The sequence below is a fragment of the Globicephala melas genome, chromosome 20 (assembly GCF_963455315.2).
Source record: "Globicephala melas chromosome 20, mGloMel1.2, whole genome shotgun sequence".
NCBI classification, from domain to species: domain Eukaryota; kingdom Metazoa; phylum Chordata; class Mammalia; order Artiodactyla; family Delphinidae; genus Globicephala; species Globicephala melas.
In genome coordinates this window covers 19,223,069-19,249,122 of record NC_083333.1, presented here as the reverse complement: position 1 = coordinate 19,249,122, position 26,054 = coordinate 19,223,069, and the positions used below count along the sequence as shown (strand labels likewise).

Genomic DNA, 26,054 nt, shown 5'->3' with positions numbered 1-26,054 from the left:
AAATTTAGTGAGAGAAAATAATTTAAAAAAAAAATTTTAATGCATATTTTTACCAAAGTATAGTTGATTTACAATATTGTGTTAATTTCTGTCGTACAGCAAAGTGATTCAGTTATATATATATATATATATATACACATTCTTTTTCGTATTCTTTTCCATTATGGTTTATCCCAGGATATTGAATACAGTTCCCTGTGCTATACAGTAGGACCTTGTTGTTTATCCATCCTATATATGATAGTTTGCCTTTGCTAATCCCAACCTCCCAGTCCATCCCTCCCCCACCCCCTCTCCCCCTTGGCAACCACAAGTTTGTTCTCTATGTCTGAGTCTATTTCATAGATACGTTCATTTGTGCCATATTTTAGATTCCACATATAAGTGATGTCATATGGTATTTGTCTTTGAGAGAAAATACTTGAGCAAAGGTGCAAAGACAGGTGTGTCTATTAGTCAAAAGTGCCCAGAATTGGAGATGGGTTAAAAATGTCATGGTACCTCCATATCACAACGGCTCACGGTAAGTGTGGCTGTAGTGAGAGGTTAGCACCTGTGTGCCAGGTGACAGCTCATTTGGATATCACCACAACCCTGTAAGGTGGAAGCTGTGGTCGTTCCCATCTTATAGGTGAGGAAGCCAGTGCAGAGGGGTAAAGGAGGTCACACACCCAGTGAGTAGAGGAAAAGGAATTTGGATACAGGCCGTCTGGTTCCTAAGTCTCTGCTCTTTACTCCATTGTACGTGCGATGATGACATTGACCTAATTCATTAACATGAACCGTGTCCACAATAAACTGTTAAGTGGAGGGGCTTCCCTGCTGGCACAGTGGTTAAGAATCTGCCTGTCAATGCACGGGAAACGGGTTCGAGCCCTGTTCCAGGAAGATCCCATATGCTTCGGAGCATCTAAGCCCTGTGCGCCACAACTACTGAGCCTGTGCTCTAAAGCCCGCGAGCCACAGTGACTGAGCCCACTTGCCACACCTACTGAAGCCCGCGTGCCTAGAGCCCGTGCTCCGCAACAGGAGAAGCCACCGCAATGAGAAGCCCGAGCACAGCAAGGAAGAGTAGCCCCCGCTCGCCTCAACTAGAGAAAGCCTGCACACAGCAACGAAGACCCGATGCAACCAAAAATAAATAAATTAAAAAATAATAAATAAATTGTTAAGTGGAATAGGGAGGTTAAAAAAAGTCAAATGCTTATCTCTCCATAGTGAGATAATGGCAAATATCTTTTAAATTTTTTCTTCATGTTTGTTTGAACTTTTTATAACATGTAAATATTACTCATCACGAAAGATAATGAAGCTTTTCTAATGGGGGGGGGTTAAAAAAGGAGAAAATCCGGAGGATGAGGGAAAGAACACAATGTGGGAAACTTCCCAATTTCCCTGTCTAGTGAGCAGGCCCCTGGCCTCTGCAGCCTCCAATGGCCAGACAAGCTGCCATCCTCCTCCACTTGCAGGAAAACAAAAGCCTTGTTTATTCATTCCTGATGGCCAGAGACACGAAGGCGGAGAGGCAGCTGCAAAACTCACTGATTCCACGGAAAAGTCATTCCCACCCAGAATCTCCATGCAGCTGCTGATCTCAGTGCCCATTTTTCAGATGGGGAAACTGAAGTTCAGAGAGGTGCCTTCACCTGAGGTCATTTCTGCAAAGAGGAGGCTGGACGCAGACTGGGGGTTTCTGGCTTACCACTCCACTAAAAACCTTTATAAAACTATAGCAGGGCTTCCCTGATGACGCAGTGGTTGAGAGTTCGCCTGCCGATGCAGGGGACACGGGTTCGTGCCCCGGTCCGGAAAGATCCCACATGCCGTGGAGCGGCTGGGCCCGTGAGCCATGGCCGCTGAGCCTGCGCGTCCAGAGCCTGTGCTCCGCAACCGGAGAGGCCACAACGGTAAGAGGCCCGCGTACCGCAGGGAAAAAAAAAAACAAAAAACTGTAGCAAAGATGCTTTTCCTTCCTTTAAAAAAAGGTTGAAGGGAAATGTCTTAGGATCAGGTGTCTTGATTCATATTCTATGTGCAGCAGTTTGGCCCTTGAATATGGTCAATGAGGTGGTACAGGCAAACTGAGCACTTCAATAATATGCAGACCCTGTAAACCTCCAAGTGGGCAGGCGATTATCAAGCTTAGCAATAGGCTAACCACAACCGCATTAGAGTGAAACTGACCCCAGTCTTTAGATTCTGGTTTTGTTCCTTTCTTGCTCATTACCCATAGATGTGTATCAAGATATCTCCAAACTCAGCACCTTAATACAAATATTTATTATTATCTCTCAATCTTCTGTGGTTTGATTGGGCTCAGCTGGGTGGCTCTCATTTGGGGTCTCTCACAGAGTTGCAGTCAGGTAGTGACTGGGGCTGCAGCCACCAGTGGGTCATCTGGGCTGGATGTCCACCATGGCTCACTCCCATGGCCTAAACCCCAAGGATAAAGAGGAAGGGAGATGAGACATCAGCCTATGGAGGATTTCAAAAGAGTCTTTGGAGAATTGAAAGTGGATGGAGAAGTGGCATCTGGTATAATAGAGCAAGGGAAACTGTAAGCTAAGTGCCTCCAATGAGGAGAAACTGATTGATTGAGAAACTAACAACTTCATTGCCAAATGCTGGGAGCATGGTATGTGGGAGCTAGCTCATACTGGCTCAGCAGAGACGATTTTTAAATTATCAGGAATATTGTCCCTGTGTGGTGAAAATACTATACAATTCTGTGCTACTGCCCTCCTCCTTTCCATGGTGGGGGGTAATTCTGAGATCACCCATGGTACCGACATTTCTTGAGTACCACACTTGTGCCAGGTACTGTGCTGGGTACCTGCAAACAGGGATCAGCAAAAGAGACAAAGAACCTGCCCGTAGGGGCTTATAGTCTATAGGGGCGGGGGTGGGGATATTTATAAAATGACCATCCACATAAACACATAATTAGCGATCATGATAAGCCTAACGAAAGAAAAGTACTTTTTTTTTTTTGAGAAGGGGAGTGGTTTAGAGAAGGCTTAAAAATGACAATTGTGCTTAGACGTTTAAGTAGGAGTTAATGAGGGGCTAGGGCAGCAGGAGGAAAAGCATTCCCGGAGGCAGGAACAGCATGTGTACGTGCCCTACAGTTCAGGGATGGAGGAACAGGCTGGTGGGAAAGAACAACGACAAGTAAGCAAGGGGACAACACGCAGGCCCCTGGCTTCAGAGGTTGAAGGGAAGGAATTTACGGGCTCCGTAGCCCACTGCGGCGCGAGATTGCGTCTTCTGGGCTCCCATTGGCTCAACGGCCTGTCCTTGGAGCGAATCAGCGAGCTGAGAGGGATGAGTGGCCCTGATTGGTCAGGTCCAGTCACGTGCAACCTGGAGTGCTGGGTGGAGCCAACGCAGGTTGAAGCCAGGAGGTCGGGTGCGTCAGGGTTGGGTCTGCGCAAAAGCAGTGGGTGAAACCAAAGTCCACTTACCGAAGTAAGGGCATTCAGTTTTGTACCTGAATCTGTCTGTGGGCTCACGGGGCTTGTTCTTCACAGAGGTATGATCCCGTGAAGCTGTCAGGCAAAGGAAATGTCTTAAATGACTCCATTTGAGTCCGGCCGCTTCTAGCTGGCCGTGCCACCTCTCACGAACGATTTCAAGACTCACTCTAGTGAAAAATCCAAAGCAGAACTGGAGCTGCGATGTGGTATAGGGTCTAGCTTAGTGCAGACCGTGATGCCAGACTGCCTGGGTTGAAGTTCTTGTCCATGTTTGTCCTTAGGCAAGTTATTGATATTTAACGTCAGGGTGTCAGTTCCCACAACTATTAAAATGGAGATAATAATAACACCTACCTCATAGTTCTGTGAGGATTAAATAAGTTACAGTTAATATATGTTAAGCACTTGGCCTGACACATGGTAAGTGCTCCATACGTGTTTCTATTATTATGTTTTATATATGTATTAAACATACTTAAATATAAGGAACTCAGGCAAGCACCAATTCCTTACTTTGTGATAAAAGAAGAAAGAGCAACAAACAAATAATAGTAATAATAACAACTGAGGGTTTACTATGCACCAGAAATTGTTTTGGAAGCTCCGCAGGTGTTATTTTACTGAATCCTCACAGCAACCCCTGAGATGGGTGCTACTATCATCTCCATTTTTCAGCTGAGGAAATTGAGGCTCAGGGAGGTGAAGCGACATTGCCCAAAGTTACAGGCCAGTAAAGACTTGAACCCAGACATTTGTAATTCCAGACATCAAAGTCCGCAGTCGCGGGCTTCCCTGGTGGCACAGTGGTTAAGAATCCGCCTGCCAATGCAGGGGACACGGGTTCAAGCCCTGGTCTGGGAAGATCCCACATGCCGCGGAGCAACTAAGCCCGTGCGCCACAACCACTGAGCCTACGCTCTAGAGCCGGAGAGCCACAACTACTGAGCCAGCATGCCTAAAGCCCGTGCTCCGCAACAGACAAGCCACCGCAATGAGAAGCCCGCGCACCACAAGGAAGAGTAGCCCCCACTCACCGCAACTAGAGAAAGTCCGCGCGCAGCAACGAAGACCCAACGCATCCAAAAATAAATAAATAAATTTGTTTTTTAAAAAAAAGTCCGCCCTCGGGTTCTCGAGGCTCAGCCCCACCCTCCCCGCCCCTCTCCCCGCCCCTCGCCCAGCCTGGCCCCACCCCTCCAGTCAGCCCCGCCCCACTCGTGGCCTCGCCCCGCCCATGGCCCCGCCCCTCATCCGGCCTGGTGTATTCCAGCTAGACTAGAAGGCCCCGCGCCTCCCCTCTGTGGGCGCCTTCCCTGCCCCGCCCCTCACACGGATGGTCCCTGCCGAGGCCCCGCCCCACGTGCCCCGCCCCCTCTATCGGCCCCGCCCCCTTGAGCGGCCCCGCCCACAGGCGTCGCAGTCGCTGCGGACGCAGTTCTCGGGTTTGAGTCGCCATTTTGCTCTTGGAGAGACCGCCGGTGCTCCGGCGCTTTCCTCATTCGGCAGCGGAGGCTGCGGCGGGGCCGGGGCTGGGGTCGGGGCCAGGTAGGCGGGCGGGAGCCGGCGACGGTGGTGGCGCGGCCGGCGGGCCGGCCCTGCGGGGCACAGGTGCAGGGGCGGGGGGCTCGGCGGGGACCCGGCCGCGCGCAGCCCTCAGTCTGGTCCGGTTCGTAGGCGTCCGCGGGCTTGGCGCGCGGCCCGTCCGGCCGTTACGGGACCTGCAGCTGCGGGCGGAAGCCCAGCCTCACGCGCAGACTGACATCCCTGGCGGTGCTGGGCTGGCCTTGCGGCGCGGGCCTTTCTGTTGCCCCGCGGAGCTAGAGTGAGGACAGGGATGTAGCTCTAAGGCTTTTTTCTGCTTTTAAATGGTTTCCAGCAGTACTGCACAGTGATGATACCGACTTTTACCACCTTTTATTAATATTGACGCGGTTTGGGTGTTTAGCTTTTGCAAGGAATGGGAAATTCGGGATGGGGATTTGGGGTGTGAGAAAATGTGATTTATAATGTTTAAAACTGTTCCATGCACAAATGTAAGTGATTCACCCACATTATTGAACCCCACGAAGTCCTACCCTTCTTGTCCGTATTCCTATCCCGACCTCGTCTGTACCGTTATTACCCAGCTTGGGTTGGAGGAGATGCAGTTCTGCTCTTACTCAACGTAAGCACTTTCGTACAGTCCCGGATATTTACCGTTTTTATTGTATTGAATGTATATTCAGAGTTTTACTTAATTACCCCATTATGTAACTTTTGCATATGTTCAGTGTTCCTCCTCTTAGAAAAACCATGCAGTGACCATCATTGAGCTTTTCCTTTCCGTAAGATAAATTCTCCAAAGGGGAAATACTGAATCAGAGTTATGTGTTCTTTCTTTGACACGTGATATAAATTGTTTTCCAAACAAGGCGTGTTTACTACGCACATTTTTCTAAATCTGGGTGTTTGTCGCGCTTGCCCCCTGAAATGCGGGGTGTCAGGTCACTCTCCGTGGTGTTGGGAGACTGCTGCTTCCAGGTGGGCAGCCTTGAGGAGATGTCTTCATCTTCAAGCGTCACTTATCCCGTGTCTCAAAGGGGACTTGTAGTACCTGTTTTATTGAGTTGTCATAAGAATTCAGAGCGCTCAGAAAATGGTATTTAGCCGAAAGAAAACAGTCTGATGAAGAGATAGCCAGGTGCCTGGGGTCATAGAGGCCTGGAGGATTAATTACATCTAGGCTTCACCCTTCTAATTCTCTTCAGTACTGACTCCCAAAAAGCAAATTTTCTTTGAGTGAGGTACATCACTAATAAAAATAATAATTCTTTATACTTTCTGACACCTTTTAGTTTGCAGACTTCTTTCAACTCCATGTGTTAATCATTGCAACTCAGTGAGGTCAGGCTTTATTCCACAAACATTTGTTATTTGACGAACATTTGTTAAGCCTCTCCCTCTGCCAGGTACTATGCTAGGCCCTGGGTGTACAGCAGAGAAAATAATAGTGGAAAAAATCTCTGCTGTCCTGGACCTTAAATTCTGGTGAGGGAAGCTGTTTTTTTTTTTTTTAGGGAAGCTGTTTTTAACCGAGCATGTATCTCTGCTATTGGGAAGGGGAAGGCCAAGGACTCGTAGCTGGTAACCAGGGGAGGCAGGTCAGGTCTTCACGCTGTGACTCCAGCTGTCAGCACACGCGCTAGATGGAAAGCAACCCACTTTGCTGCCAGCCTTACTCATCTGAGATGTGCATGAGTCGTTTTGAAACGACTGCCAGCACTTGCAAAGCGAGTGGTCTTTCAGAGTGGTTTCCTTCATGAGACTTTTCGTAAGGTTCTGAGATTCTCTGAAAAGGCTGTGGTTTCATGTGTTGTATATAATTCTCACACATTCTAGAGTGAATTTAGGATAAAGGTAAAAGCAACTGTAGTTTATGGGGGGAAAATGGGAATGTTCTCTTTACTCTGCATTTCACACTATAGCCTTGTAGTAATGAGCCTTCTGCCAGCCCCATGCTGGTGACTATCTTATTTACGAGGAGAATCTTTAAAACTCTTTTCTTAAAGCTTGGTAAAGAGCACAACTTGAATTTCCAATAGGAAAAGGAGAACTAAAACTAGCAACTAGTTTTATTGTTTGACCGACTTGTGAGATGGGTAGTCACAGAACATGGGTATACTGATGACTGTTTCCAAAGGGACTCCCAGCCTGTGCCATTTTGAGGTCTTAGGTTAGGTTTCCATTATTGAAACCTGGTATCTGGAGACTGAAACCCTAGAGACCATAGTCAGTGATGAAGGACATTTAAACCATGACCATTAATGAAAGGTTCCAGGAAAAGAGAATACACAGAGGCAAGAGAGCCATCTTGAGATAGGTCGAGGACTGCCCTGGGGAGAAGGAATTTGGGGTTTCCCGTAAATCTTCAAAGAAAGGACAAGGCTCAGGATGGGGAGGCTGCTGGGAGAGGAATCTGCGTGTTCTAAGGCTGGACCCTCAGGATGTGGGCATCAGGCCCGGGGCTGTTCAGGTATGTGGAGTGGCTCCTTGGTAGGAGTCCTAGACATGGACTGAGTTACTTCCAAGATCTCTTCCTTCCCCTCAGATAGTTTGATTCTCAGTGTTCTCTCAAGAACGTCCTCTCAAGAACACTGTTGTCCTTTAAGAAGCTTCTTAATTTGAAGGTTAGGGGATGTAGAAAAGTGGCCATCCCATGCATATTATGTACTCGTTCGGTAGATAACCAAAATATTAACAAGTTGACTCATCAGAGCTTCCATTTACCATGCGTATCCTGTGTGTGGGGCACTGTGTTAAGTGCCGTACAGGAACTAATCTTACAGTGACCCTGTAAGGTCAGTATTCGCAGTTGCATGGATGAGGGGGCGGAAGCTGAGAGTGACTAATTTATGCGAGGCCTCACAGTGAGTTACGGGGAAGTAGGAGCTGAGATGCAAACCTGGGTTTGACTCCAAAGCCTGTATTCATAACTACAGGAGAATGAGTTTTATTTTTGTTGTGGTTTCCTTTTCCAGACTCTGTTCCTAAACACAGGCATAGAAGAGTTGAGAGGTGGTGTTAGAAGACACCTAGGATCTCCTCCGATTCTGAGTGTTGATGGTTAAATATTATTTCTTTGCTTTGCACCAGTCACCCTGCCCCACGCTATGCTGTAAAGCTGGCTCGGCACACTTTTTCTGTAGAGGGCCAGGTAATATTTTAGGCTTTGCAGGCCATACTGAACTCTACCACTGCATCCACAGACAACTTGTTGACAGGGAGCGTGGCTGTGTTCCAGTGAGCATGGCTGTGTTCCAATACAGTTTTATTTACAGAAATAACCTGTTTTGGCCCGTGGGCTGTACTTTGCCAATCACCTGCTCCAAAGCCACTTTCCACGGTACACACCAATGGTCCTTCTTGGTCTCCTTAGGGCTTTGGCCAGCTGTTCATACATTTCTGTTTGTAATTCATAGACTTTAGGTCAAGTGCATTGGGGTGGCCTGTGTTTCCCATTGAGCGATGCCTCTGAGGAGGAAATGTGCTCTCCTAGCCTGCGTGGGGGACCGTGAGTGACCCACTGGCCCCCACTGGCGGTTACTGCAGAGAGAGACACACACATGCATAAGGAGGCCTCTTTGGGTTGGTGACCTGCTGAGTGTGGCGTGCCTGCACCAGGGAACACTGGCAGCAGTTAAAAAGGACATGATGGGTCTGTACTTTCTACCTGGGATCTTAAAATATATTGCTTTTTAAAAAAGCAGATTATGAGTAGATTTGTACGATGATCCCTTTTATGTTAGAAATGATTTTTTATATGTATTTTTTATGGGGATCACATGTGTGAACGTGTAACAGCCTGATGGTATCTCTTTCAAACTAATAATAAGAACTGTCAGGTCCAAGGACGTGGGTGGGAAGGAGCCTGGGATCGGAGCTAGTGACATTAGCCTAAACCCTCGTTTCAGTTTTTTTTACAAGGAGAATGTATTTGTTTATTGTGTAATTAAAAGTTAAGAATAGGGGCTTCCCTGGTGGCGCAGTGGTTGAGAGTCCACCTGCCGATGCAGGGGACACGGGTTCGTGCCCCGGTCCGGGAGGATCCCACATGCTGTGGAGCGGCTGGGCCCCATGAGCCATGGCCACTGAGCCTGCGCATCTGGAGCCTGTGCTCCGTAATGGGAGAGGCCACAATAGTGAGAGGCCTGCGTACCGCAAAAAAAAAAAAAAAAAAAAAAAAAGTTAAGAATAACAAATAAGATAATTGGCTTCAGCCTTTTGCTCCTGTCCACCAGCCTTCCCAGAGCCACCCACGTAAACATATGACTGGGGAAATGCAGTGGGCTTGCTGGGAAGGCGCCTCTGTCCCCGAAGGCCTAGTGGATTGTTGCTCCTGCATCTAACCCGTGCCTGCCTTTCTCCATAAGGACACTCAGCCCAGAGAGTGCCCAGAGGAGGAGGAGAGCATGGAGGGTTCTGATGACCTGTAGGACAGGCTCTTTCTTTTCTTTTTTTTTTTTTTTTTTGTGGTACGCGGGCCTCTCACTGTTGTGGCCTCTCCCGTTGCGGAGCGCAGGCTCAGCGGCCATGGCTCACGGGCCCAGCCACTCCGTGGCATGTGGAATCCTCCCGGACTGGGGCACGAACCTGTGTCCCCTGCATCGGCAGGCGAACTCTCAACCACTGCGCCACCAGGGAAGCCCAGGCCAGGCTCTTTCTGTCTGTGCCCTGCTGCTGGTCAGTTGCATGGCTGAGTCACTTTCCTTCAAGGTTATTGTTACCTGGTCAACCTTGTGTTCCAGTTGAGGAAAAATGCAGATGACAAGGTCAGGCTTAGACAGGACCTGGGGCAGCTGCAAGGCCAGGGGGAGGTTTCATGGTGAACAGGCATTACAAGGAAAGCTGGGCATGGACGGGTTTTTTATTCATTGTTAAGAATCAGTCAGTCCTTGTCCTTGCTAATGGCTTTGCCATTTTTCTGTGTGTTAATCCAGGAGGAATTTTGTTGTCAGAGACTAAAAGGAGGTTGTCGTAATTGACTTTAAGCAGCAAACAGTAAAACACTGAGCTCTTCAGCTCCACCTTCCTTGTAAGTTTATCATTTATTCCCAGTGGTCATGAAAATAATTGAGTCATGTGATAGCATCTTTCCATAAATTTGGGACCCTAAAACTCAATAGACTTTCTATTTGTCTATATACATGTTTAATATAAAAGACTCCATCATGGTAAAAACTAATTTCCTTCAGCTTAAGTCACTTGCTATTAAAAAATTTTCTGGTGTATTTCATATCACATGACAGTTCTTAATATATTTTGTATCTTTCCAGGCTCTGAGAATTGGAAAACCAAGAAGGTTTTGATGTTTTGTGTGGCGCCACCTGAATCAGAAGCCAAGATGAACATAACCAAAGGGGGTCTGGTGTTGTTTTCGGCAAATTCTAATTCATCATGTATGGAGCTTTCAAAGAAGATCGCTGAGTGAGTATAATCATAGTATTAAAATCTGTACTCATTACGTGGTGTTTTACATTTGATAAACGGATTGGCACTGATTGTTAAATCTGAAAGCAGATATTTTATAGTTAAGCTGCTCATCATCTGTGTATTAAAGGCTCACCTTCTTGTAAACTGTTGTCACTCCTACACGTTCTTTCAGCAGACATTTATTGAGTGACTCCTGAGTGCCAGAGATTGTGTTAGGTGCTACATATGTATAGAATTATTTGAGTATAAAGAACAATGAAGGGTGTATACTATATGAAGATACTTTATAGATTACAGTTCAGTATAATTTTAGTTATTTATTAAATAAATATTGAACCCCTACTGTGTACCAGACCTTGATCTAGATACTGGGGAGTAACAGTGAAGAAGCCAGTCAGAACCCTCCCTTCTTTAGTAGAGGGGCCAGGCAAGAAGCGAGTCAGCCAAACAAACAAACAGGATCACTTCCGATGGTGGTAAAGCGGGGAGAACGGAGAGGCAAGGGCAGGTTGTTCTGTCTTAGGGAGCCCAGGACCCTGGAGAACCAGGACAGCGTTGAGAGGCCTTCTTGGGTTGGCATAGGGTGGGGATGTGATGAGTTAGGTGACCGAACAATTCTATGTCCACTTTAAATCTCGTAATAGGAATACCTCTATTTTAAAACATTTGTATTATTTTTATCAATTTCTTAATCATCCTTAATAGTAAAGCGGTTGCATCTGTTCTGTTACTTTTTCAGCGTTTTCCGTCTTTCTCTTCTCTAGGCGGCTGGGGGTGGAGATGGGCAAAGTGCAGGTTTACCAGGAGCCTGACAGAGGTGAGTGATCCTGTGCTTTCGTGACGGTGGCCTTTTTGTGGTACATGCCGTGCTGGCCCAGTCCCCCATCCTCCGTAGCTGAAACCGTCGGCCTCAGTGTCCAGTTAATTCTGCCAGCAGAAAGACAGGCAGGCAAGGTGGGTGAGCGCGGTGTTCCCACTAATACCAGCTCGATAGGGAATTCTGGGGCAGTCACATCTGGGGGCTTAAAGTCTAGTCCTTAGACGTCATCCGATAACTGTGTGGGTGCATGAACAAGCTGTTCACCTGAAGGAAGCATAAGCGCAGCGCTTGGTTGAATCCGTCCCCTTAGGCGGGGGGCGTATGCCCTGTGTAGCCACAGTATCAGGTGGTGGGTGTTCTTTTCCCCAACATGCACTGCCTTGGGCTAGACTCCATGATGTCATGTCAGGAAGTGCTTTTTGCTAACTGATTTATGATGTTGTATAAACACCTCAAGTTGTGAAAATCACATGTTATTTAGCCTTTGTACTTTCTGTAGAAATGGCGGATGTTTAAAGTTATTCTAGCAGGAGCGACAGATTACCTGCATAGGTGTGAGAGTCAGACAACTTCTCCTTGGCAAGTTATTTTAGCTGTCTAAACTGCAAATAATTCGGGCTGTTCTGAGGATTAAGTGGGATAATTTGTGTGCCCAACACAGTTTTTGGCACATAGTAGGCACTCAGTAAACACTTGTTCCCTCTCCTTTTCCACTGCAGGATTTTGTCTAATACTTAAATATTAGAGAACTTACAAGACACTTAGATGAAAAGGCACAAATTTCCTCTTCCCCTATTTATTTCTTCATTACTGCCTCCTCTTCCCTGTCTCCCAATATCCCCCATGTGGCTTCAGTGGGAAAAAAGTATAATTGAGGGAAATATACAGGGAGTTTGGAGAAGATTTTGCTGCTAAAGGAATTGGATGAAGTCCTTTGTCTAGTGTAGAAGGGGGGCTGAGGGAGGCTGGTGGCGGAAGACTCAGGAGGAGCCTGTCCACCCTCCGGGTTCATGAACGAGGGGAAGGAAGCAGGGAACTAACGTCTCTAGAGTCCTTACCATTACCAGGTACTGAGGAACTGAGTTCAGGGGTGACGTTAGGATTAAGGCCCCAGAGGGAACAGAGTCGGGATTCAAAGCTCAATCTCCCTGTCTCTAAAGCTCGTTTTCTTTCCATGGTGCCACACTTTTTTGTAAACATGTACTCTATTTTTTCCAACATTTCTAATGAAAATGTTCAAACCTGTAAAAAATGTGAAAGAGTAGTGCCATGAATACCCATATGAATGAGGACCACCCAGTTTCAGCAGGTGACACTTTGCTGTATGAATGTGTGTTTGTGGGACCATTTGGAACTGAGTTGCAGACATTGACACTTAACCCCTGAATACTTGACCTTGTGTCTCCTAAGGAGGACTTTCTCCCAAGGAGGACTTTCTCCCATGTAGATACGCTACCATTGTCACATTAAAGAGATTAATGATAATTCTCTATCATCTAATAGCTAATGAACGTTCTAATTTTCCTAGTTGTCCTAGCTGGTTTTTGTTTTTGTTTTTATAAATTTATTTGTTTTTTTATTTTTGGCTGCGTGGGGTCTTTGTTGCAGTGTGCAGGCTTCTCACTGTGGTGGCTTCTCTTCTCTTGTTGCGGAGCACAGGCTCTAGGCACATGGGCTCAGTAGTTGTGGCTTGCAAGCTGTAGAAGCACAGGCTCAGTAGTTGTGGCACGTGGGCTCAGTAGTTGTGGCTTGCGGGCTCTAGAGCGCAGGCTCAGTAGTTGTGGCGCACGGGCTTAGTTGCTCCATGGCATGTGGGATCTTCCTGGACCAGGGCTCGAACCCGTGTCCCCTGCATTGGTAGGCGGATTCTTAACCACTGAGCCACCAGGGAAGTCCCTTTTGTTTGTTTTTTAAACCAGGATTCTTGGTTCAAGTGAGGTGTTTTTTTTTGTTTTTTGTTTTTGTTGTTGTTGTTTGTTTGTTTGTTTTTGCTGTATGCGGGCCTCTCACTGTTGTGGCCTCTCCCGTTGCGGAGCACAGGCTCCGGATGCGCAGGCTCAGCGGCCATGGCTCACGGGCCCAGCTGCTCTGCGTCATGTGGGATCTTCCCGGACCGGGGCATGAACCCGTGTCCCTCGCATCGGCAGGTGGACTCCCAACCACTGCACCACCAGGGAAGCCCAAGTGACGTGTTTTTTATATCTCTTTATTCTCTTCTAGACTAGGGCAGTCCCTTCACCTTTTCTTTTTTTTCCCCACAGCACTGACTTTTTGAAGAGTTTGTCTTGTGGAATTTCCCACTCTGGATTTGTCTAATTGTTTCCTTGTGGCTGATCACAAGTTTTTTGAGAGTAGGGATACTGGGCCTTATTTATCTTTACTTTCACAATGTTATTCTAACGTTTGTGCCTAATAGGTTCTTAATTGTTGCTGGTTGAATGAATGAGTCTATCATTTCCTGTAAGGATATGGGGCTCAGAGCAGCCCCAGCACTCGCTGTTTATGTATAGGAAGTGAGGAGGGGATATTTTCTTGTTTTAAGTGACAAGTGTGATTCCTTCTTAAGCATAACTTAACATGTTTAAAGTTATACGACTTAACATGTTAAGTCGTATAACTTAACATGTTTAAAAGGTGTGATTAATCGAACTGTGTTCGTTATCCTTCATAGAACTGAAAACCTAGTGAGTGTTGAAACAGTTCCAGTTTCCATATTTTACAATATTGGGGAATGCTGCAGGGTTTTTTTGGTGTGTTTTTTAAAGTTATGTGCCTTGTTCACCCTTCTCTTTTCCCCTTCTCCTGCCAGAAACAAGAGTACAAATTCAAGAGTCTGTGAGGGGGAAAGATGTTTTCATCATCCAAACTGTTTCAAAGTGAGTACCTTATCCAACAGAAATGTTGCTTTCTGGTCTCTGTTTGGGCATGAATGTTTAGAATAATGAGAGTTGCCTAGACAGGGAGAATTACGATTGTTTTAAAATTGCCATGATCTCACTCTGCTAATTTTTCTGACATAGCTGCTGACGTTTTTTGTGTTCTTTCAGTGTTCTCAAGGGTGGGAATAACCAAGTTTTGGGGTGGAGGCGCTTAACGATAAGAGAGCCCATTACGTTTGCTCTCAGTAGCCGGAATTTCATAAAATTTGTAGGGAAGGTCTTCTAGTTCCAAAAAAGAAAACAGGCGAGAGGAGAGGAATTTGCTTACTTGGGGTTCTTAAAGCTTTTCCTGCAGATAATTTAAACGTACTGTCCTGTTGCATAAATTAAAGGAGCTGAGAAGATAGACGGTGTGTTGAAGGCATGTGTGTTCCTGTCTCCTGTGACATTTGATAGCCGCGTGTTCTGGAAATGGTTGAGGTCACAAATGTGTACGCTGGGGATAGAAGATTCAGTGCAGCGAGGGTGTCTGCACCACTCTTCGATCAAATGCCACTCTGTCCACAGGTGTCCCTCAAGGCCTCTATAGATGAAATTTTTAACTCAGTACAATTTTTAATAATGTCTAGAAATCGGTTTGTGTAGTGCAACAGTTTTTAGCCTAGAGATTCCAAAAATTGCCGCAAGCTAAATTTGTGGTTACATGTAAAGCAAATACCAAAGAAAGTGAAGATGAGCCAAACTTTGGGAGAATTTAGACTTGGAACACATGACCTTTCACCTAAAGTTTGAACATCTCTGTCCTGGTCTTTGGTTCATGGGGATGAAATCTCGAAGCCACCTGACTCCTCTGGCAGGAGGAGCGAAGGTGCCCTGTCATTGCATCCCATTGCCCTGGAGCGCAAGTGTGCGGGCCTTTGCGGGGGGCCTTTGCGGCGGGGCCCTGGCTTCATGTCTTCCCTCCGCTTAGGACCCTCAGCAGGGCTGGGCTGTGGGGACGAGAGTTCGTGCTGCCCCTGCTGCCGCTCTCTTTCCCAGGCCAGACGTCAGGCTGGTAGAGCGCTCTCCATGCCCACGCCCTCATCAAGGAGGGGAAAGTGCAGAGCGCAGAACAGCTGACTTCCTTCTGGCTCCCGGGTGTTTGCAGTACTTTATACCTTCCATTTCTTTCCATTCATTCATTCATTCCTTCCTTTACATTTATTTTTGGACATTTCGATACTCTTTTCATTCTGCCCCTGCCTCTCGTCAGTTTCTTATTCCTCTAGCCAAAACCATTCCCTTGGCTTCCCTGGTGGCGCAGTGGTTGAGAGTCCGCCTGCCAATGCAGGGTACACGGGTTCGTGCCCCGGTCCGGGAAGATCCCACATGCCGCGGAGCGGCTGGGCCCGTGAGCCATGGCCGCTGAGCCTGCGCGTCCGGAGCCTGTGCTCCACAACGGGAGAGGCCACAACAGTGAGAGGCCTGCGTACCGCAAAACAAAAAACCATTCCCTTAATTTTCTCTACATGCCTCATTTTGGAGTGCTCCAGACTGTGCCATAGGCTTGTCTTGTCCAGGTTGCAGGAAGCTTAGATATTGTGTTCTTTAAGAAACAGTTAACACTGAGATTTGGTGTCGTCAGATACACCTTGTACCTTGTCTTAGTGTGGACTGGTGGTAGGCACTAAAAGTATAAGAAAAATTTTAAATTAAGAAAATTCTGTTCATTAACTTAACTTTTCCTGTAATTCAGACAAGTTATTATTTGAATTTAGTGATGGAAAGCCTTGTACCAGTTCACAGAAAAATGGTGTTCCTGGGAGTATAGTTTGGGACCTTGGTGTAACTTTACATCCGCTGTTGGTTCCCCTACTCTTACCCCCGACACAGAATGCTTTCTGAAAGGCGACTTTAACTCCTCCCATGTCAGGCTTGTTGTTTGGTATCAACAGAGAACCTACTCACCCAAATGTTCCGTGTTTCCCTCACTCTTGCATGCAGTCGCTCATTCACAGACATTTACTGAATGTCTGTTATGTGCCAGCCACTGTTACAGGTGTGTGAGATGCGCGAAGGATTAAAATAGTTCACAGATCCTTTGTCCTCATGGAGCCTGTGTTCTAGGACATGCAGGTAACATAATGAATAAGTAGACCAAACCAAAACAGCCTGGCAAGGAGTTGGACGTGACGATGGTAAAGGATGGAGAGAGGGCAGGCTGGGGAGGTGACATCTGACAAACACTGGAAGAAGGTGCCAGCTGGCGACGAGGGCACTCCAGGCAGGGGCAGGGAGCCCTGAGGCGAAGGCCCTCAGGTCGGCGTGAGGACTGGCATGAGGGGAGGGCACGGAGGAGGAGTGCAGGGCAGAGCTGGCGGGGGCCAGACCCTGAAGGGGCCTCGGGAGCTGTTGCAGGGCCTTGACGTCTGCGGGAAACCATCGCTGGCTCCTGAGCAGAGTGCATGATCTGCCTTTGACTTTAAGCTCCAGCTGGATGCTGTGCAGAGGGTGGGCTGCAGAGGGACTGCGGGGCGGGGGGGGGGCTTTCACTGTGGGGGGTCGAGGCTCGGCCCCAGGGCAGCAGTGGAGTGGTGGGTTGCTGTCACTGTGGACAGGAGAGCAGTTAAGGACGCCTCTGGGGGTTTTGTCCTGAGTAAACTGCAGGAGCAGTGTTGCCGCCAGCTGAGATGGCAGAGGTTTATGACGAGGCAGGCTTTGCCGGTCGAAGAGCAGTTCAGTTTGGGGTACGTTTTGAGATGTCTTAACAAGACTTTCTAGTGGAATTGTCAAGAAGCAGCTGAATTTGTTAGTCTGGACTTGAGAAGCCTGGGCTGGAGCTATAAATTTGAGTCCCCAGCATTTACAAAGCTCTGAAATTGGATGAGAAGCCCGAGCGAGGGATGAGGGAGGAGAGAGGAGAAGAGGACAAATGATCAGGTGTCAGGGCAGGAAGCTGGGGAGGAGAGGAAGCAGCAGAGGAAACGAAGCGGGGCGGGAGGGGAGCGGTGGGGGAGTGATGGAGTGTGTCAGGGCGAAGATGGAGAGAGGCGGAGTGAGAACCCAGCGTTGGCCTTGGCCACGTGGAGGTCATCTGTGACCTGGATCGGAGCGTGTGTGGGAGAGGATGAGAGAGATGAGTTGGAAGCAAGTGCGGACGACCGTCTTGAGATGTGCTGCCCAGGGGAGCCAAGAAATGGGGCAGTGGGGAAAGTGGCCTGAGCTGCTGTTAATGGGAGAAATGGCCCATCGGTATGAGCAGGGGAGAGTGACACAGTGATGGGGTGGCCGGGGGGATTGCTGGAGCCCTGCTTCAGTGGGCAGGGGGGATGGGATCCCTGCGTCACGGGAGGGCTGATTTTAGAGTGACTTTGGTGTGGAAAGTTCGTCTCTGGCTAATGGCTCGGGGCAGGCAGACTTGGGGGCTGCACGCACATGTGGCAGTGGGGGCCCTGGGCTCTTTTCTGACAGTGCTTTTCTCAGTGGAAAAGGAAGTAGGGTCATCGGCTGAGAGGCAGCATGGGGGCGGCTGATGGAGGCCCTAGAAGAGAGGGATGTGGTTTCTTTTGTGTCTAGAGCCTGTCTCGGTCGAGGCGGGCGTGACACATGGCTAACGCTTAGTTGGAACCAAGAGAGGTTATCGTGTATATGACGTTTCTCCTTGCTGGTTTCTGTCCTTGGGTTCCAGGGATGTGAACACCACCATCATGGAGCTCCTTATCATGGTGTACGCGTGTAAGACCTCCTGTGCCAAAAGCATCATCGGCGTGATCCCCTACTTTCCTTACAGCAAACAGTGCAAGATGAGAAAGAGAGGCTCCATTGTTTCTAAACTGCTAGCTTCCATGATGTGCAAAGCTGGTAAGAAAGGCAGATATTTGACGGTTTATTGGGGGTCTGGGAGTTTTATTTTTACCTGAGAAATTGTAGAGCATTGTCTTAACTAAATTAGAATGTTGAACAGAGTAGAAATAGTGGTACAGCTTTAAGATGGCTAATTTGTAATTAGAGAGAGTTCTCTCCTGTTCCCAACTCCCTAAACACAAAGCTGATGAGAACAACTTATTTTTTCCTAAATTCTTTGTTTAAAAAATTAATATTGAAATGACAAGTTACAATCATATTTTAGGTTGTTTTTAACGGGGAAGAAGGCATTTGGAATCAACAACTCTAATAACACAGCAACTATTTTTATTTTCGTCTCTTCCCTTTCCCAGTACACACTGGCATACTTTGCAGACCATACAAATTATTTCGTGTTGTGCATTTTTAGGTAACATCCTAAGTGTCTCCTCCTTGTTTCTAAATAATCTTCAGAGTTGTTACTCTGTGTGTGTGTGTGTGTGTGTGTGCGCGCGCGCGCGCACGCGCATCTGCGCCCACGTGCACGGGTGTGCCTGTGTATGTGTGTATGATTATAGAAGGCACATGTCACAGAGCGTTTGCACAGAGAGAAAAGAATAAAAGTCCCCATATCACTACATTTTAACACACTTACTGCAGAATAAATTTTCTACTGTAGCATTTCAAAGAAGGCAAAACCAAAACAAAAAATGAATAAACCTGAACCCCAGCAACCTGAAGAGCACACCCAGTTGAGACTCTGCTGGAGGGAGCAGACCTGCCCTTCCCCCCTAGGCTTGCTCCTGGGGGGCCACCAGGCCCGCTTTCCTGTTCATTTGGGCAAGTTGTGTTTTAAAAAAATTTTCCAGTTGAATTATATGTATGTTTATATATATATATATTTCCATTTCAAATCCTTTAAGGAGCCAATGGGATGAAGATTCATTTTTTCGAATTACAGACAGGCCTGTGCAGTTTGTCTTAATATATTAACACAAATACTTGTCTTAATATGGCTTTGTCATGCCTATTGAAAAGACTTCGGGGAGATGAAATCCACTCTCATAGAATTATCAGACATTTCTTCATTGCTATGATCTTGGCTGTTTTAAGACTTTAAATTGATGTGAAAACCATGCATCTCTGTGTAAGAAAAGCCACCCAGTCTTTCCCTTCTGAGGGGGGAAACCCAGTTCCCCACCTCCTCTGAGTTTCCTTTACTCCTCGCAGGGCACACTTCACCTCTGTCACCAAATGTGTAGGCGTTTTCCCCACACCTTGCAATTCTCCAGGGCACCAGCTGGGTGTCGCACAGTTCCACTCTGACACTGTGTACCTGGAGATGGCATCAGAGCCCACGGGTTAAGGGCTCAGTCCCACGTGCCTGCTCCCCTGACCCCCCCAGACGCTCACTGCAAGTCCAGGTTGTCACCTGTGCTGACCAGTTGGCTATAAATCAGAGGTTCCCATGACCTCCTCTTGGGTTCGATTAATTTACTAGAACTCCTCACAGAACTTGGGAACACTGTTCTCTTACTGTTCACTGGTTTATTATAAAACGACATGATAAAGGATCCAGGTGGGCATCTGGGTGGAAGAGGTGCGTGGGGCAGGGTATGGGGAGGGGCTTATGCCCGTGTTCACCCGCCTGGAAGCTCCCTGAAGTCCGTGCTGTTGGGACTTTATGGAGGTGTCCTCACAAGGGCGTGCTCGTTCATTAGCTCCATTTCCAGCCCGTCCCCCATCTCGAGAGTGGGGGTGGGGAGCCTGAAAATCATGGTGACCAGCCCCCATCCCGGAGCCCATCCTGGGTCGCCTCATTAGAACAAAAGATACTCTTGGTACTCTTATAACTAAGGAATTCATAAGGCTTTCAGGAGCTCTGTGTCAGAGGTGGGGTCAAAGACCAGATATTAGAATAAGAGATGCCCCTGGTGCTCTTAGCACTGAGGGAATGGCAAGGGTTTTAGGAGCTCTGTGCTGGGAACCGGGGGGCAGAGACCAATATTTATATTTTCTTTTATCTCATAATCTCATTGTACTAAAAAAAAATCTGAGAAATAAAGACACTGAGTTTTTGATGAGAGCAATTTTAATAGTAATTTATTATATATGGTATCTTGTTTTATGTAGTACTTATTCATACAATGCAGCTGGTTATGAAATTATTTGTGTGTTTGTGTCTGCTTTATTTTCAAAGGTCTGACTCATCTTATTACTATGGATTTACACCAGAAGGAAATTCAGGGCTTCTTCAATATTCCTGTTGATAATTTAAGAGCATCTCCCTTCTTATTACAGTATATTCAAGAAGAGGTGAGCTAGCTCAAACTTTTTAACATTCTGTTTAAGGTTGAAAGATGCATTTCCATTTCCTTGGGCTGTCCATGAAGGATTAAAACTTGATGTATTCTGCTTAAAGTACTATTTACTTTGTAAATGTAATTCAGTGTTTTTTTTTTTTTTTCAGTCTGAAATTCTTTTCCCATTTAGATTATTACAGAATACTGAGCAGAGTGCCCTGTGCTATACAGTAGGTCCTTGTTGGTTATCTATTTTAAATACAGTAGTGTGTATATGTCAATCCCAAGCTCCCAATTAAAGAATTTGAAAAAGAATAGATACCTGTATATGCATAACGGAATCACCCTGCTGTACACCTGAAACTAACACACCATTGTATTTTTTTTTTAACATCTTTACTGTAGTATAATCGCTTTACAATGATGTGCTAGTTTCTGCCTTACAACAAAGTGAATCAGCTATACATGTACATATGTTCCCATATCTCCTCCCTCTTGCGTCTCCCTTCCACCCTCCCTATCGCACCCCTCTAGGTGGTCACAAAGTACTGAATTCGGTGTATTTTTAAATTCTTAATCTGCAATTTATTTCTTTTGCTAAGCTGTTACAATTGCTTTTTTTTCTTTTGCATCTCAGGTGCCTAGAGTCACCTAGTCGTGATTGTGACAAATATCTCACTGTCATCATTGGTCCATGGGTGGTCCTGGGCCTCTTTTATGTGTCCCTCTTCCTGCCTTATCTTTGTCCATGCACCTGTAGTCGTCGGCATCTGTGATCCTACCACCCAACAAGAAAACTATCATCATCGTAGTAACTTACGTCCACACATGTGGTCCTTTTGTGTCCCATCCCCCTGCCTCCTTCCGCCCAAGGGAACCACTATCCTGAATCTTGTTTCATCTTTCTCTCAATTTCCTTGGTTAAATTTATTCCCAGGTGTTTTACTTTTTGGCTCTGTTGTAAATGGAGTTGTTCCTTTTGGTTTGTTCACTGCTGGTGAATAGAAATGAAACTGACTTTTGTGTGTTGATCCTGCACCTTTGCTGGACTCATGTATTAGCTCTAATAGTGTTTTGTGTTGTATGTGGATTCTCTAGGATTTTCTACATGTAAGATCATATGGTCTGTGAATGGACACAGTTTGACCTCTTCCTTTCTACCTTGGGAACCTGTTTTTCTTGTCTGATAGCTGTGGCTAGAGCTTCCAGTACCGTGTTGAGTAGCAGTGTTGAATGTGGGCATCTGTGTCTTGTTCCTGATCCTAGGTGGAACGCTTTCAGCCTTTCACTGTCAAGTCTGATGTGAGCTGTAGCTTTTTCATTAATGCCTTTTATTATGTTGAGGAAGTGCCCTTGTATTCTATTCCTAGTTTTCTGTTTTTATCATGAAAGGGTGTTAGATTTATCAGATGCTTCTTCTGCATCATTTGAGATGGTCACGTGGATTCTTTTCCTTCATTTTATTTATTTATCTATTTTTTGCGGTACGCGGGCCCCTCACTGCTGTGGCCTCTCCCGTTGCGGAGCACAGGCTCCGGATGCACAGGCTCAGCGGCCATGGCTCACGGGCCTAGCCGCTCCGCGGCCTGTGGGATCTTCCAGGACCAGGGCACAAACCCATGTCCCCTGCGTCGGTAGGCAGACTCTCAACCACTGTGCCACCAGGGAAGCCCTCCTTCATTTTATTAATGTGATATATTACAGTGATTGATTCTTCTCATTTTGAATCACTCGTGTTCCTGGGGCAAATCAAACATACGTAATTTTAATATAGTTACATTTGTTATTCTTGGATATAATAGCACTTTTGTGACTCATTATTTAAGAAGCCTTTTTAAATGTTAACTTATAATGCACTTAGCTATTTTGCTTTTTTAGGAACTCTTTTCCTCACGTGAATTGTCTCTTTAATAACTTTTCCAGAGAACGCTTTTAACAGTATTTAAAAGAGAGCAGTTTGTAGATTTCTGAGCAGTTTCTTTCTGTCAAGAGTACAGGCCTTCCCCACCCTCCAGTAACTAACGTAGGCCCTCAGTAGTGAAAATGGGTTGAAGTATTTTTGAAAGAGAACACTAGAAAATATTCTACTTGTTTTTTTAAAGTTATGCACAAGAAACATACAAACTCTAATACATTCAAAAAACAATATGAATGTAATTTACTTGAATATGATTCTCAGTTGAGAGAGAAAGGGTGCGAGAGCACAGCTCCTGTCCTCACAGGAGGAAAAGGGCCCGGGCAGAGGGAGGAGCGTGAGGACAAGGCTGGGCTTCACACAGCATGGTCCCGGGAAGAGCCATCTCAGTGATGCCTCTAGTTTTGGAAGAAATAGAGCAGTCGGTGTACACTTTTTTTTTTTAATTTATTTATGTTATCAATTTATTTTTTTGGCTGCGTTGGGTCTTCGTTGCCGCGCACAGGCTTTCTCTAGTTGCGGCGAGAGGTCTTCATTGCGGTGCGTGGGCTTCTCATTGAGGTGGCTTCCCTTGTTGCAGAGTACGGGCTCTAGGTGCGTGGGCTTCAGTAGTTGCAGCACGTGGGCTTCAGTAGTTGCAGCACACAGGCTCAGTAGTTGTGGCTCGCTGGCTCTCAAGCACGGGCTCAGTAGTTGCAGCGCACGGGCTTAGTTGCTCCGCAGCATGTGGGATCTTCCCGGACCAGGGTTCGAACCCGTGTCCCCTGCATTAGCAGGAGGATTCTTAACCACTGCACCACCAGGGAAGCCCTCGGTGTGCACTTTTATAGGCTAATGTTCATCTTTTGGTCTGGGGGATGTTTCCTCTCAAGACACCAGGAGTGCTGTGTGCTGACATCTAGAGACGTACATGGCAAGAGCGACTCTTGAGAGGCCCCTGTGGGCCTGGTGAGTCAAGGCCACAGCACCCTTGGCGCTGATCCAGAGGTCAGGGCAAGGTCATTGCCCTTCATGTAGGCGTCTGCCTTGGTGCAAGGCTGCCTGCCACTTGAAGAATCCCGTCTTAGGTTTCATTGTTGAAAAGAAGTCGGACCTGAACCCTCTTAAACTGCTCATGGTTCAGCAGATATGGGAAGTGGGGTCCTTGTTTCTGACGGTGAGCTAACAGTGGTAACCTCAAGTGTTTTAGTTTTAAATTCTCTGTTCTTCATTCATAGAGGTAAATTAAAACAGCCTATAGAAAATGAGACACTATATGGGAGCTCACTGTTTACTTTTTTATAGTATATGTACTTGCTTTATGCCTTTTGTTTTCATGCATTAGAGTTTCTCAGGCAGGGGGTAGATTCACCATATTTTACTGAATCTAAGTTGCCGTCAGTTAAGGTTTATGTTATTCATGTCATCAAGAAAGAAGGCAGCGCTGCCAGTCCTGCTGTGAGGCATTGCCTTCGTGTCACCTGGTGGCTCTATTCTGCAAGCTTTGACACTGATGTCATCCTATTTGACAGCTCACCCTCTGTTTTTCTTGGGTTGTCAAGGGAATTTGAGCACTTTCTGCCAAAAGTGGGCGTTCAGCTAATGGGTGCTCATTGCCTGGAAACTGTTCTCCAGCCTTGGCCGTGTTGCTGTGCATGCGTTAAGCATCCTTTTCAGATTTAGTCCTTCCACAGCTTCACCTCCTGGCAGGGAGTCTTCCTTTCGTAGGTCCCAGAAAGCATTTGATTGTTGCCTTGCAAGAAAATATGGAATTGTGGTCATTCCTTCAGTGATGACCCTTTGATTCATGAATATGAAATTTATATCGTGCTGCCCTCTTCCTGTGTCTTTCTGCGTGCATGGTAACTCGTCATTTTAATGCTGAATCATAGTGAGCTCTTTCTGGCGACATTTTATTTTATTTTATTTATTTATTTTTTCTGGCGACATTTTTTTGTTTGTTTGTTTTTTTGTTTTTGCTGTACGCGGGCCTCTCGCTGCTGTGGTCTCTCCCGTTGCGGAGCACAGGCTCCGGACGCGCAGGCTCAGCGGCCATGGCTCACGGGCCCAGCCGCTCCGCGGCATGTGGGATCTTCCCAGACCGGGGCACGAACCCGTGTCCCCTGCATCGGCAGGCGGACTCTCAACCACTGCGCCACCAGGGAAGCCCTCTGGCGACATTTTAAATGGCAGTTAAGCCTGGCCCGGAGAGAACCAACACCGTGGCCACCTTCATGCACGCGAAGGGGTGAAAGCACACAGTGCGGCTGCTGTTGGGCTGACAGCGGCTGTAAGGCAGCACTGAGTGTAAGACATCCAAGTTGTAGACATAATAAAATATAACCCAAAAGAGGTTTGGGTATTGATTCAGTATAGTGTTTGTTTTTTAAAAAAATGACTAAGTATTATAGTGATAGTACTAGTAATCATTGGTCTGCACCAGGGTTTTTTAAGGAAATTAGGAAGAGGGGAGGCTACCAAGTGTACTTTTGTGGTGTATCGAGAGATTCCATCCCATCAGTTTTTAAAATAGGAACTTATAAAGTGATCCTGTTTCTGATTCTTGAGTTGCTTTATTCCCCCCTGTGTTCTTCTTAGTGTCTTTATACCAGTTCACTCTCACTGTCAGAGAAATGAGATCTGGCAAGAAATGGAAAACCAGGGACACAGGCAGGGGTGTAGCAAAGGAGTGTGGGTGTCAGGCAATTTGATTCTCTGTGGTCCCACAGTGGCCCTGGTGATGTTTTCCCTTAATGGTTCCGGGGAAATTACTACAGGGTTTGGAAGTCAGACTTGCATGACATGTGGTGTGTTTTCCCCTCCACTTGATAAAATTAATAAGAATAATCTTCGAAAATGTGAAAAATGAAAACTTATGTTTACAGTGGCAGTTAGGGAAATTCTGACAGAAGTGATGAAACAAGCAGCTTCCCTGGACCACCAGCCTGGGCCCAGGCCCTCTGCAGGGCTCACCCTGGTTACCAGCCTGCGTAGTGTCCTGAATCCTCTCAGACCTTTGCCTCTGATTTACCTCCCATTTCTGTACACCTAGTTACAGAAATTGATTTGTGGGGGCTTTTTGAAAAAAAAAATACAAAAAATACAAAAAAACACATTGATATATTGTTTGTGTTGTTCTGTAACTTTGTTTCCTTTCCTGTGCTGGTGTCTGGAGGTCTTTCCATGTTCAGCTATATAGGATTACTTCTTTCTTCATGATTGCTACATAGTACATCATCATCATTCTATGATGGTGTAAATGTTCTATCTGCTGTCAGAATGGCAGCCACGCGTACCTGTTGAGTCCTTGAAATGTGCCTGCTGTGACTGGAGAATGGAATCCTTCATTTTATTTAAGTTTAATTAATTTAAATTTAAATAGCTACCTGTTGAGATGTTTAAAGCACAAGTTTAAATGAGCCGCAGTTTTTTCAACCATTTCCCTCTTGCTTGGATATTAGGTTGTTTTAATTTTTCACTCTTTTAAGTGAAATATTTTATTTTCAAAATATATTTAAGTCATGTTGCATTAAAAATTCTTGTACCTGCCCTTTTGAGTACTTACGCAAGTGTTTTTCTGAGCTATATTAGGAAGTGGAATTGCTTAATTGAAAAGTATCTACATTTTTCATATTTTAATAGATATTACAAAAATTGCAATTGTCTGAAGGGGCTGTATTCATTTACACTTGGACAGAATTCCCCATGTAAAACAGTGTTTTATCTTTTTGCTGTGGTTTTGAAATTTCAGCACAATGTGTCCAGGTGGATCTTTTTTCCATTCACCTCACTAGATGCTCAGTGGGTCCCTTTCATTCTCTATGAATTTTGTTTGCTATAGTTTGAGTATTTCATCCCTTCTATTTTTTCATTCCTTTCTTTGGGAACTGT

General features: G+C 46.2%; 1 protein-coding gene and 1 long non-coding RNA gene across 8 annotated transcripts in view; one reads left to right on the top strand and one right to left on the bottom strand.

Moving 5' to 3' along the window:
• Positions 1 to 312: 312 nt before the first annotated feature.
• LOC115855763 (uncharacterized) lies at positions 313 to 4,625 on the bottom strand. Its single transcript, XR_004040571.2, has 3 exons — positions 4,511 to 4,625; positions 3,465 to 3,548; positions 313 to 2,433 (listed from the first exon to the last, which is right to left on the bottom strand). It is a non-coding gene; the product is annotated as an uncharacterized lncRNA (long non-coding RNA).
• Positions 4,626 to 4,886: 261 nt separating this feature from the next.
• PRPSAP2 (phosphoribosyl pyrophosphate synthetase associated protein 2) overlaps positions 4,887 to 26,054 on the top strand; it is a 43,570-nt gene continuing 22,402 nt past the window's right edge. For 3 of the 7 annotated variants that reach the window (XR_009560262.1, XM_060290171.1, XM_030861240.2), the window contains exons 1-7: positions 4,887 to 5,021; positions 9,953 to 10,047; positions 10,289 to 10,439; positions 11,210 to 11,262; positions 14,075 to 14,141; positions 17,812 to 17,984; positions 20,167 to 20,282. Coding sequence is in view for 6 of the 7 variants with exons in the window: in XM_060290171.1 (XP_060146154.1) it covers positions 10,321 to 10,439; positions 11,210 to 11,262; positions 14,075 to 14,141; positions 17,812 to 17,984; positions 20,167 to 20,282 (528 nt within the window). In the remaining variant the exon portion in view is untranslated. Of the gene's footprint in view, positions 5,022 to 5,227; positions 5,641 to 8,467; positions 8,671 to 9,952; positions 10,048 to 10,288; positions 10,440 to 11,184; positions 11,263 to 14,074; positions 14,142 to 17,811; positions 17,985 to 20,166; positions 20,283 to 26,054 lie in introns of those variants that run through there. The other 4 variants (XM_030861244.2, XM_030861237.3, XM_030861238.3 and 1 more) reach the window with 4 other exon arrangements.